Source organism: Micropterus dolomieu, linkage group LG15 (genome assembly GCF_021292245.1).
Source record: "Micropterus dolomieu isolate WLL.071019.BEF.003 ecotype Adirondacks linkage group LG15, ASM2129224v1, whole genome shotgun sequence".
Taxonomy (NCBI): domain Eukaryota; kingdom Metazoa; phylum Chordata; class Actinopteri; order Centrarchiformes; family Centrarchidae; genus Micropterus; species Micropterus dolomieu.
In genome coordinates this window covers 3,848,473-3,860,934 of record NC_060164.1, presented here as the reverse complement: position 1 = coordinate 3,860,934, position 12,462 = coordinate 3,848,473, and the positions used below count along the sequence as shown (strand labels likewise).

Genomic DNA, 12,462 nt, shown 5'->3' with positions numbered 1-12,462 from the left:
CAAATGTCTCACAGTTGAATCGTCTACATCTGTGTGTTTTTAAGAACGTCCCTGACTGAATTATGCAGCAGTGGCTGGGAAAGTTCACAGATCTGGATGAGTTGTTGTTTGACCTCTTGCACACAACTTTCTGGAGTGTGTAATATGTCTATGAAGATTCTCAGTCATCCAGGTCATAGTTATCCAACGAAGGTTAAAATCAAGGGCAACTGGACTTGGTTGAAGATACTGGAAGACGTTTCGTCCCTCATCCAAAGGACTTCTTCAGTTCTGACTGACTGGCAGGGAAACTCAGCTATTTAACCTCAGTGGGGTCGTTGGCCCGGGTCATCGATACCGCTGGTTCTTTAGTGTTCCTTGTTGCTGTGACGACAGCCGTTACGGTCGTTAAGACTACCTGTGGCCAAGACTGAATGACCATCGTTGGTATCTTCACCTGAGGCCAACAGGTTACGTTTGTTGAGTTTCCTGGGAAGTGATGAAAGGACAGCATTGTAAGTGGGGGATAAGTGGTGGCGTAGACCCCCTCAGCTGTTCAATGACGGCTTCTCCACCCTGGTGTAGATGCTTCCTTGACACCTCTTTCAAACCATCCATCTTCTCTGTCTAAAATGTGCACCTGGTGGTCCTCAAACGAGTGTCCTCTGTCCTTCAGATGTAAGTAGACTGCAGAGTCTTGACCTGAGGAGTTGGCCCTTCTGTGTTGAGCCATGCGTTTGTGTAGTGGTTGTTTAGTCTCCCCAATATACAGGTCTGTGCATTCCTCACTGCATTGGACCGCATACACTAGATTGCTTTTCTTATGTTTGGGTGTGCGGTCTTTGGGGTGGACCAGGATCTGTCTTAGTGTGTTCTTTGGTTTAAAAAACACAGGGATGTTGTGTTTGTTGAAAATCCTCCTGAGTTTCTCTGATACTCCAGACACGTATGGAATCACAATGTTGTTGCGTTTGACCTTCTTTTCCTCCTCCCCTGTAGTTTTGTTCTTCTTGGATCTTGTGGCTGTTTTCACAAAGGTCCAATTGAGGTATCCACAGGCTGTAAGTGCCCCCTTCAGGTGGTTCTGTTCCTTCTCTCTGGCTTAGGCACTTATTAGTATGTTTGGTGGTGCAGGGTTCTGATGACCCCTAGCTAGTGCTCCAGTTGGGGGTGAGAATTGAAAACTATTGGTCTGTGTGGGGGGGTTTCCTGTATACCCCAATTTGCAGGCTCCTGTTCTCCGAAGGCAAAACTGTTACTACATGAATACATTTTCATAGATTTTTGAATGTGTCTTGTGTGTTTTTGAATTTTTAAATGTGCATGTTTCAAAAAACAACAGTATGAACACACCCTTAACATGGCATTTCATTCTCAGCAACGTTACTACTTTGCTTGTACCTGCATGGCGTTGATTTTGAGCGACTGCTCGAAACAGTCGACACACTGCTGGAACTCCTTGTTGTGGAGGTGCAGCAGGGCTTTGGAGCGCATGGCTCTGGCGCTGCGTTGGCGTGACAGCTCCCACGCACGGTCATAGTACTGATGGTCCCTCAATATGTCTCCCAGTAGGCAATACAGACTGGGCGTCTCCTTCTTCTCCAACTCCCTGCGAACAATCTCCTCGGCCTGAGCAAATGGATAGCAAAGGAGAGGGATGGTCAGCATGGATGGGGAGATGGCAAAGGAAGAAGATAGTAGTTGTAGGACAAGAGAAGAGCAAGAAAATAAGTGAGGGTTGAAGGCAAAGATGTAAAGAATTGTAGGGCAGTGTTTGGGATGTAGTAGGAACAGTGAAAAGGTAATAAGTGCAAAAAGAATGTTAACAACAGACATTATAATGGACAGAGTAATGAGGTGTAAAAACACAGCAGAGGGGATCAGAGAACAAAGTCTGACAGATAAACCCAGAGAAAATATGTATGTAGGGATTATGTTACAAGTAAAGTGACTGTCAGATCCCCTGTGGCCATCGTGTGGACTCGTTGCACCTCACCATGCCACTACATGCTTTGGATTGCTCTTGGATGAGGCCCACACTGTCGTGAGAGTGAGATAATTAACAGATTGTTTTCTCTTTCCAAATCCCTGTATCTTGATTTAGACTGTGAAGTGTGCCAGTCTAACCGCAGAAAGGCTGAGGGCCTCTGAGGCCTGACAGAGCTTTCCCTGCGTTCCTGGCTGAATCCTTCTCTCAGAGGGCTGACGCTGAGCCAAGAGCCTACCCCGCCTGGAGGCAAGTAACCCCACAGTTCTTAGCTAAACTACACAACTCTGAACAGGATGGACTAGATACAACATTCTGCAATTCAAGTGCACCATGTACTAAAGCTGATTCCTTACTGCAGCGGCCTTTGCTGCACATCATCTCCTACCTCTCTCACTTTGTCTTTTCAGCTGTTCCCATCTAATAAATGCAAAACAATCTTTTGAAAAAAAAAAGATCTTTGAAAAAACAAACAACAAAACACCACACTGACTAGATCATCACCTTGCATTTGAAATTCTAATTACCGTTGATATTACCGTAGATATTTCAATGTGAGATATGATTCACGATTAGTGGAAATGATGATGATGACATGACATTTGTTGTTGTCAGTACCAAACAAACTTTATTTACACCTGGAGAATACCCTTTGAAGGCACCACTCTTCTTCATTATAATGCTGTTTTGCCACACCTTTCACCTTCATCAAAGAATTGTAGCTTTGGACAAGGCAGATCTGTTTCTTCTATTTTTACATTGCATTTGATGTTTTCCTGTTGTGCAAGTAAACCTCTCTCATTGAATTTTTATTTGCTATTTAACATTCCTTGTTGCAAGCTAATTTTCAGAAAACTTTAAGCAAATGTTCTCAAAAAGTGGTGGGGACATATCCCCAGTGTATATGACACCTATGGTTTCTCCTTTCTTTTCTGTTGCCAGCCAGTGTCACAGTCTGCATTGAGCAGGAGGGAATGAACTGGGTTTGAACCTCACCATAGCAGAGATGCTCACAAGTCTTTGAGCTAGAGTCCAAGTCAAGTCTCAAGTCTCTGAGCACGAGTCCAAGTCAAGTCTCAAGTCTCTCGTGGTTATTACGAATGTTGTATCACCTGCTGCGTTCAGTCTAGGCTGCTTATAACACTGCATAGCTATAAAGAATTCTGTAACTGTAACCTGTTTTTCGTTTACAGAGCACAATCATGCAGCCTAATGTACAATGTGTTTACAATTAATGACAGCTTATAAACTACTGTAATTCAACACATCCCCCAGACTCTCAAAACAGTAAGGCTGTAACCTGTTTTTAACTTACAGAGCACAATCATAATGTGCAATGCAATCAATGACAGCTTAAACTACTGTAATTCAACAACCAGTGTAATGTTATAACTAAATAAAACTGTAAGGCTACATGATTAACAATAAACCTGTAACCTCTTTCAAGCCAACGGCAATAATTAATTAAGGTGATGGCATAGACTGTATGGGTGATGGCAGCCAGCGGGACGTAAATGATTACTTTAATCCACCACCACAAGTTTGGCAAGTAAACAAACGCTCGTTCATCTTTTCATAATGAACGACAGTCGGAGTAAACCTCTAGTAGGTCGTAGCTGAAGCAAGAAGCAAGCTAACGTTAGATGGCCAATGCTGAGCTAAACATGTTTACTCACCACATATTTGCGTTCAGCGCGTCTTTGTTTGGGTCTTGTTGTATGAAGTTTTAAAGCCAAAGTTTATGATGAATGGCTCAGCAGCTGCCGGTGTTTGTTGTCCTCTCTCACATGTGGCCGCGCGCGTGCAGCTGATACTACCTGTTCCGTAGGCAGGTTATAGGTAACGGAGGGAGAGGAGCAAGCTCATCAGACATTTCCTAAAATAAACATTGTTCACAAGTCCCGCTCCTTGAGTCTCAAGTCGGGTCTGAAGTCACTGTGTGTGCGACTAAAGTCTGGAGTCCCCATCTCTGCACCACACCATGTTACTTGTGGTTTAGCAATAGTAATCTATTTAGACATAGTACTTTTCAAAACATCCAACAACGTGCCTAAATAAAAATACAACCTCCAGGAGCTTAATGAGAATAAAAGTACTCAATATCTTTTCATTTGTCTATAATACATCTGTTTTCACTACATCAGTAATTTTCAAGGCACAAAGGCTTGGCTTTTCCATTTAATACTTTAGGTTGCCTGATCTGAACCCGAGTGAACTTGCCTGGCATGCTCTGAAGGACTTTGTGCGATGTGAAGCCAAGCCACACAACATGGAGGAACTCATTGCTGCAACTGAGACATTCTGGACCACCAAACTCAGAGGAAGCTGTATAATAATGCACCATACAAACGTCCAAGAGAGTGACAATGTTCCATGTACCTTAACCTGCATACATTCCTCCTCAGGTCATACTACAGCCTCAGCTCCCAGCTGACAGGATGACACTATGGTTAAACAGTTTTGGAAAATAATCTAAATGTGATTTTTTTTTTTTTACCAGTATTGCAATTGCGATTCACTATGCAATTATTTTTTAATAACTGATGTACTCTTCCTCTTTGACACTGAAATTTGTTTTGCCAGTCTGAAATGTATGGACTAAATGAAGGAAGGACACTGAGCTCATTTAGGCATCATTTAATGTTAATAATGTAATTCAATGTTCAATATATTTACACAAAAATATATGCATGTTTGCATGGACAAAATGACCTGTCTTTCAGTATAAGACTCACTCCACCTTACTTAACAACCAGGTATTTCAATTGAAGATGCACATCAATCCAGTATTATTACTGTAGAAGTCAGCCATGATAAGAAGAAAGGAGGTTAGAGACAGGCCGAGTAAAATGGGTTGCTTTATGAGCAATGGTGGAGAAGTATCAAATTATAATTTCAGAAAAAGATCATTTGAGAGTCAAGTCATGGCATTAAATAATATCATATAATATCATCAGATAGGCCTATGCCTTTTTCTGAATCACAGCAAGCAACAAAACTCAGTTTGACGAAAATAAAACCAAACTTTCGTGCCTAATAGAGAAGCTGAGTAATTCCCACCTGGACTATTTAATGTACTGTAGGAGAGGACAGGAATTACATCACTGGACTTCTTCTTCCTCAACACTCTCTTAACTACACAATGTATGCCTCCACAAACCAAAGAAGATTAGTATTATTGATTATTAAAACTACTAAACTATGTTGATGGATGGTTGTTTTAAATAGCATAACACAAATGTCCATTATGAAATTAAGACTGTGTAATGTGTAAGTATATTGTACAGGCCAGGCAGAAAACTGAACAGTTGGACAACTGAGGGCTGTGACTCATTCCCAAAGAGTTTCGTTGCATTTGTGTTTAGCCATTATCTGCTTGCCAAGCCAAATAGTAGAGACAAAGAGAGACTGCATGTGCTCGCATGTGCCACCTGGTGGTTGTTGGTGTGCACTGCAGCTACTCCCGGTTTAATTATTTCCCCCCTTCACTGCCACCACAGCATTACCACGGTGTTCACATCAAATACCAACTGCATTCTGGCTTCATTTTAAAATGCCTGTATGGTGTGGCATAAAATGCATGCGTGACTTGGACTGAACCTGTATGTTGCAATCTGAGCCATGACTTTTATTCTGGCTGCACACTAGAGGATAAATGGGCCGACCCCAGGGCCAATTCGGCCCTCCCGACAATCGTGGGGGAATTCCAGATCCAACGCTGGTGAGAACAGATAATTGCCTCAAATGATCCTGTAGTGTGAGGGGTTAACACACAATCTTAATATCTTAACATTGTCCTATTACTGTACTATTGTAACAGTATACTATTAAATGAACAATATACTTTTTATTAAATGCTGTCATATTATACTAATAGACTGATTTCTACTAGTTTCTCTACCAGTTTGTCAATAGTGCCTCTAGATTTAGCCAGAGCCAGGATGCTCCTTCTAGCCGCCTCCACCTGAGAGCAACACATTCACTAAAGTTATTGTTATAAATATTGATCAGTAATCTTGTTAACATTAAGTGTGGTGTGAGTTGTGTGGGTGCTGCTTGGATATATATCTCTCTCTCCGTTCCTGGTTCAAGTCCACAAGCCTTCAACCACTTATCCAGGCTCGGCTCCTGGGGACAGCAGCTCCAGCAGGCGACACAAAGTAGCTCCTTTCGACACAAAGCAGCAGCGGCTCTCCTCCGAGTTCCTCATGAATGACTTGGCTTCTCACCCAATCTCTAAGAGAGACACCAGCCACCCTCCTGAGAGGGCCTCTTGTACCCACAATATAGTTCTTTCAGTCACGACCCAGCCTTCATGGCCATATGTGAGGGTAGGAACGACAATTGACCAGTAGATTGAGAGTTTTCCCTATGGTTCAGCTCACTTTTCATCACATTGGTACAGCAGAGCAAATGCAATACTGCCCGCTGCTCCAATTCTCCAGCCAATCCCCCTATCCATTGTCCCCTCACTTGTGAACAAGAGCCCGAGGTACTTGAACTCCCTCACTTAGGGTAAAGACTCTTTCCCTACCTGAAGTGAGCACTCTATCGATTTCCTGCTGAGAACAATGGCCTCACATTTAGAGGTGCTAATCCTCATCCCAGCCACTTCAAACTGCTGCAAACTTATCCAGTGAGTGCTGAAGGTCACTAACCGATGATGCAGTCAGGACCACATCATCTGAAAAAAGCATCACCCCTCCCAACACGACTACGCCTCGATATCCAGTCCATGAATATCACAAACAGGATTGGTGGCAAAGCGCAGCCCTGGCGGATGCCCACCTGGAATAAGTCCGACTTATCGGTAGAGAATCGTTACACACTCTCGCTTTGGACGTACAGGTCACATGCCTTCTCTAGATCCACAAACACACACAACTGGATGGGCATACTCCCAGGCCCCCTCCATGATCCTTGAGAGAATGAAGAGCTGGTCCATTTTTCCAAGACCAGGACAGAATCCACATTGTTCCTCTTCATTCCAAGGTTCGACCCTCCTCTTCAGCACCTTGGAGTAAACTTATCTAAGTGAAATACCACTGTAATAGGCAAACACTTTCCACCACCACCATTGCCATTCCTTAGGAACTGTCCCCGACTTCCACAAAATGTTGAAGAGGCGTGTCATCCAAGACATCCCCTCCACATCCAAAACTTTTAGCATTTCTGTACGGATCTCATCAATCCCAGAGGCTTTGCCTACCTTAGTGTCTTCCACCGGGGGAATTGACGATGATCCCCCAACAGCCTCCAGCTCTGCCTCTGCCATAGAAGGCATTTTAGTGGGATTCAGGAGTTCCTCAAAGTGTTACTTTGATCGCCCAATTACCTGCTCAGTAGAGGTCAACAGCATCCCACCCTACTGTACACAACAACTCCGAGGTGGCGGACGGTTTTCCAGAAATACCTTGGTGCCGACCTTCTCCCACACCCGCTGCTTTGCCTCCATCACGGCACAGGCTGCAGTCCTTCAGGCCCGTCGGTGTCTTGCAGCTGCTACCGGAGTCCTCTGCGATAACATATCCTAGAATGCCACCTTCTCCAGTCAGATGGCTTTCCCGACCACCGGTGTCCACCACGGTGTTCAAGTGAGTACCGTACTGGAGCCCTATACAGGACTCCATTCAGGGTCTCCAAGAACGCCGAATTCTCTGAACTGCTGTTTGGTGCATATGCACATACAATAGTCAGAGTTATCCCCCCACAACCCATAGGCGTAGTGAGGCGACCCTGTCGTCCACCGGAGTAAACTAACGAAATGGTACTAAGCCTGGGACTTTGTGTAATACTTTCCCCCTCGTCTTTTAACGGAAATTATAAAAGAAATAGGCAGAGAAGCCTACCAAATAAGAGAACACATCAAAATAAATCACATACAACTGTTTATTTTAGAAGCTTTAATTGTGTTATTACACTAGCTAATTTAACACTAGTCAACACTAATTTAATCAAGTCTCATTTTTTTTAAATTCTGTGTTCTTGATGAATTGTAATTTCAGTTGCAATAGTTTACTTCTTACATTATCTATGTATGTGCATGATTTGCATGCTACCTTGCATAACTTTGTGATACAATGTCCCTGTGATGGAGGAAAGCAGGAAAGAGCAGTGGTCTAGTGAAGAAAAGAGAAGCAGCATTGGACAGAGACCAAACCACTCCAGACAAATGGATTGCCTTGTTATTTTGGATCCCAGTGACTACATCACATGTACTATTGGCTGAAACTACCACAGCACCTGATTTAAGAGAAAGGGAGAGCAAGAGACAGCATGTAAGCATGAGAGGGTTGGAATGAAAGGGGGGAAGGTTTTGTGTATAGTAATATAGTATAATTTTTCTTATATAACATAAAACATTTTAGCTTTTATTTACTAAAATCACAGAATTAACCCTGCCTATAATTGTGACAGGCGTCCATATGGGACAGGCCTTTAACTCCTTTTGCACAAAACTGAAACAACTATGAAAACAGTTTATTTATTTCAAACTTGTCCAGTCCAGCTTTTACCACCTTAGAAATATCACAAAAATAAGGCCTATTTTAAATGTTACAGACCTGTTATACATGCTTTAATCTCCTCACGCATTGATTATTGCAACAGCCTCTTCACTTGCCTTTATCCAAAAACCCTAAATAGGTTACAGACTGTACAGAACTCAGCTGCTCGTCTCTTAACTAGGACAAGAAAATATGATCATATCACCCCTGTTTTAGCATCATTGCACTGGCTCCCTGTTTGTTTTAGTTTTGATTTTAAGATTGTACTCATTACTTTTAAGGCTATTCATGGCTTGGCTCCTGATTTTAACTCTTTATGAGCCTTCCTGTGATTTAAGATCTTCTGGCAAGGGCCTCTTGTCTATTCCTGAAGCCAGACTAAACACAAAAGGTGACCGAGCATTTGCTGTCAGGGCCCCGAGGCTCTGGAACGACTTGCCTGAGGAAATAAGGCTGGCAGGGTCGGCTTCTTCTTTCAAATCTCTTTTAAAAACATACTTTTACCGGAACGCATATCCAGATTTTATCTGAGCTGCCACTCGTTTTACTATTCCTGTCCTACCGTTCTTATCACTTTCTTTCCTTGTCTTATCTTCTACTAAGTAAAGTTTATTTGTATAGCACCTTTCACAATAAAATGTAATACAATACAACAAAGTAAAATACAATGCATAAGAAAATTTTAATACAAATGGAAAACATAGAAACAAAAACCATAAAAACCCCACGTCTAACTAAAAGCCTGCTTGAATAGCAGCGTCTTCAGTTGCTTTTTAGAAGAATCAACAGAATTCACACAACGTAGTAAGGTAGGCAAAGCATTCCCCAGCCTAGATGCCACTACTTAGAATGATTGATCCCCTCTGGTTTTAAAATGAGTGTAGGGAACCACTAACAGCCTCTCAGCTGATGACCTCAGACTACGGGTGGGAGTATGAAGCTGTATCAACTCAGAGATGTAGGAAGGAACCTGACCGTGCAGGGCTCTAAAAGTCAGAACCAGGATCTTAAATTGAATTCTATACTGGAATGTCCTAATGTATGTATGTCCTACTGAACATATTTGTTATACTCTATTGTGATCATTGTTCTTATATTCTGTATTTTACCCCCCAGTCAGATCCCACGTGGTTATTTGTTTTTGTATTTTATGTGTGATTTGTTGTGAAGCACTTTGTACTCTGTTTGATAAGTGCTATATAAATAAAGCTTATTATTATATTATTATTATGAATATTACTTGTATAAAAAATATTTTAGCAAATAATATCAAATACGCGTCATTCATTTGATCCCGCTCCGACAGACGGCTTATGCACTTTTATTTTGTAGGCAGCAACGTAACGAAAACAAACATACCCAACAACAGGGTGCAGGATGAGAGAAGTGTGGCAGAAGTTAGCAGACAGAGAGCGACGGACTTCACATGACAGGAATTATGACTTGGATTCATTTTTCATGAAAAGCTGCTTTGATTCTTTTGACCGGTGGATCCTTACAGACTAAAGGAAAATACATAATCAAGGAACGGACACATTCGGACTTAACGAGTGCTTCAGAGGTAACAGGAGTCGGCCCTTTGTTTTCTCATCTCTTACACCATGCCAGTTACACCGGTAAATCTACATTAATTAGACTTTGGCTCGTTTGCGTTAAATGAACTGAACGATTGAATTGTGGAGAATCTAACCGATCTAACGATGTGCGGCATGTCCACACTGACATATTGATCATCCCTTTAAACATTAATATTTCTATTAACGATCTAAGCAGCTTAGAAGCAGCTAAAGCGGGCGAGCCGGCGGGGTTTAAGAGGTTTTATACATCCAAAGAACTTCTATAAAAACCAGACCAGGCGTTTAATGGAGACCTGCGTTTATTTGTCAAAATCTGTTCCCACACCAGGCCAGTAAACAGGGTAGGCAGCAACTTGGGATTCACTATTAATTGTTTTAAAAGTTTTACGGTAGCTGTATGCAAATATAAAGAGTTACTGTACAGTATAGTCTCAGTTTTCTTTAAGATACATTGATAATGTCCCTTGCCCATTTATTGTAACACAAATCGTAACTTGCGAATATAACAATCCGATCAGCTGAGTCGAGTTTTTCAAAAAATGTGAAGCACCTTAACCACGACAGGTCCTTGATCATACAGTCATGAATGTGCTGACCATAGACACAAGCACAGTGGTGGAACCTAACAAAGTACCAATACTTTGTTATTGTACTTTGGGCCAGATTTACTAAAGTTCGCGTGAGTAAAAACGTGTTCAAACTTGATATCACCAGCAAATTAACATGTAAGCTGATCTACTAACGGTGTGCACGCAGAATGCACCTGTTGTTCATTTAGTACTTTTGCCTTAATGAATATGCAATTTGGGGCGTTTCAATTTTATTGTGCAAAGTAATGGGAGGGTAAATACATTTATTTACTACACACAATGTGATCTAACAAGCCTAAACGAAATTTGTGCAACAGCATTTGTATTTAATACGTTTGGAAGGTGCAAACCGCCGAGTGAGAGAGAGAAGAGATGGCAGCTGTTATTGTTGCTAGAAGGAGACATAGCCCTAATGAAAGAAAAAAATAGAGAAATTAACAATATTAGATAATATTTTTCTACATCAAATGTATTGAAATACAATTATTTTATTTTATTTATTTGATGAACTACAGTTGTATGCAAAAGTTTAGGCACCTTTTACAATTTCCAATTTTTATTTATTAATAATTGGGTGTTTGGATCAGCAATTTAATTTTGAGCTATCAAATAACTGAAAGACACAGTAATATTTCAGTAGTGAAATAAGGTTTATTGGATGAACAGAAAATGTGCAATATACATCAAAATGAAAGTAGACAGGTTCATAAATATCACAGAAATATCACATCTATATTTAGGACACCCTTGTCATTTTGTTGATTTGAATACCTGTAATTGCCTAGCACCGATTAATTGGAACACACAATTGGTTTGGTGAGCTCATTAAGCCTTGAACTTCATAGACAGGTGCATCCAATCATGAGAAAAAGGTATGTAATGCGGCAGATTGTAAGTTGTTCTCTTTGACTCTCCTCTGAAGAGTGGCAACATGGGGGCCTCAAAACAACTCTCAAATGACCTGAAAACAAAGATTGTTCAACTTTGTGGTTTAGGGGAAGGCTACAAAAAGCTATCGCAGAGATTTAAGCGGTGAGTGTCCACTGTGAGGAACACAGTGAGGAAATGGAAGACCACAGGCACAGTTCTTGTTAAGGCCAAAAATGGCAGGCCAAGAAAAATATCGGAGAGGTGAAGGCAAAGATGGTGAGAACGGTCAAAAACAGCCCACAGACCACCTCCAAAGACCTACAACATCATCTTGCTGCAGATGGTGTAACTGTGCATCGTTCAACAATTCAGTGCACTTTGCACAAGGAGAAGATGTACGGGAGAGTGATGCGGAAGTAGCCTTTTGTGCACACATGCCACAAACAGAGTCGCTTGAGGAATGCAAATGCACATTTGGACAAGCCAGCTTCATTTTGGAAGAAGGTGTCGTGGATGTATGTAGCGGAATCAGTCACAAAGTTGAAATTACTGGATATTTCAACAAGACAACGACCCAAAACTCTGCTCAAAATCTACTCTGGCATTTATGCAGAGGAACAAGTACAATTTTCTGGAATGACCATCCCAGTCCACAGACCTGAATATCATTGAAAATCTGTGGGGTGATTTGAAGCGGGCTGTCCATTCTCGGCAACCATCAAACCTAAGGAAAGTGGAGATGTTTTGCAAGGAGGAATGGTCCAAAATACCTTCATCCAGAATCCAGACACTCATTACAGGCTATAGGAAGAGTCTAGAGGCTGTTATCAGCCGATCAAGCCAGATGAAACTCATCAGTTAGCTAAACTTCAAATGTGCCTTCAGGATGTTAAAACCTGGATGACCTGTAATTTTCTAATGTTAAACTCAGATAAAACTGAAGTTATTGTTCT

The 12,462-nt window shown here is 41.6% G+C and overlaps 1 protein-coding gene across 1 annotated transcript in view; it reads right to left on the bottom strand.

Annotated features, from left to right (window-relative positions):
• Positions 1–12,462, bottom strand: part of LOC123984472 (tetratricopeptide repeat protein 27-like) — a 35,506-nt gene that overhangs the window by 17,250 nt on the left and 5,794 nt on the right. Inside the window, exon 4 of the mRNA XM_046071384.1 lies at positions 1,381–1,608. Coding sequence (XP_045927340.1) covers positions 1,381–1,608 — 228 coding nt within the window. The remainder of the gene's footprint in view (positions 1–1,380; positions 1,609–12,462) is intronic.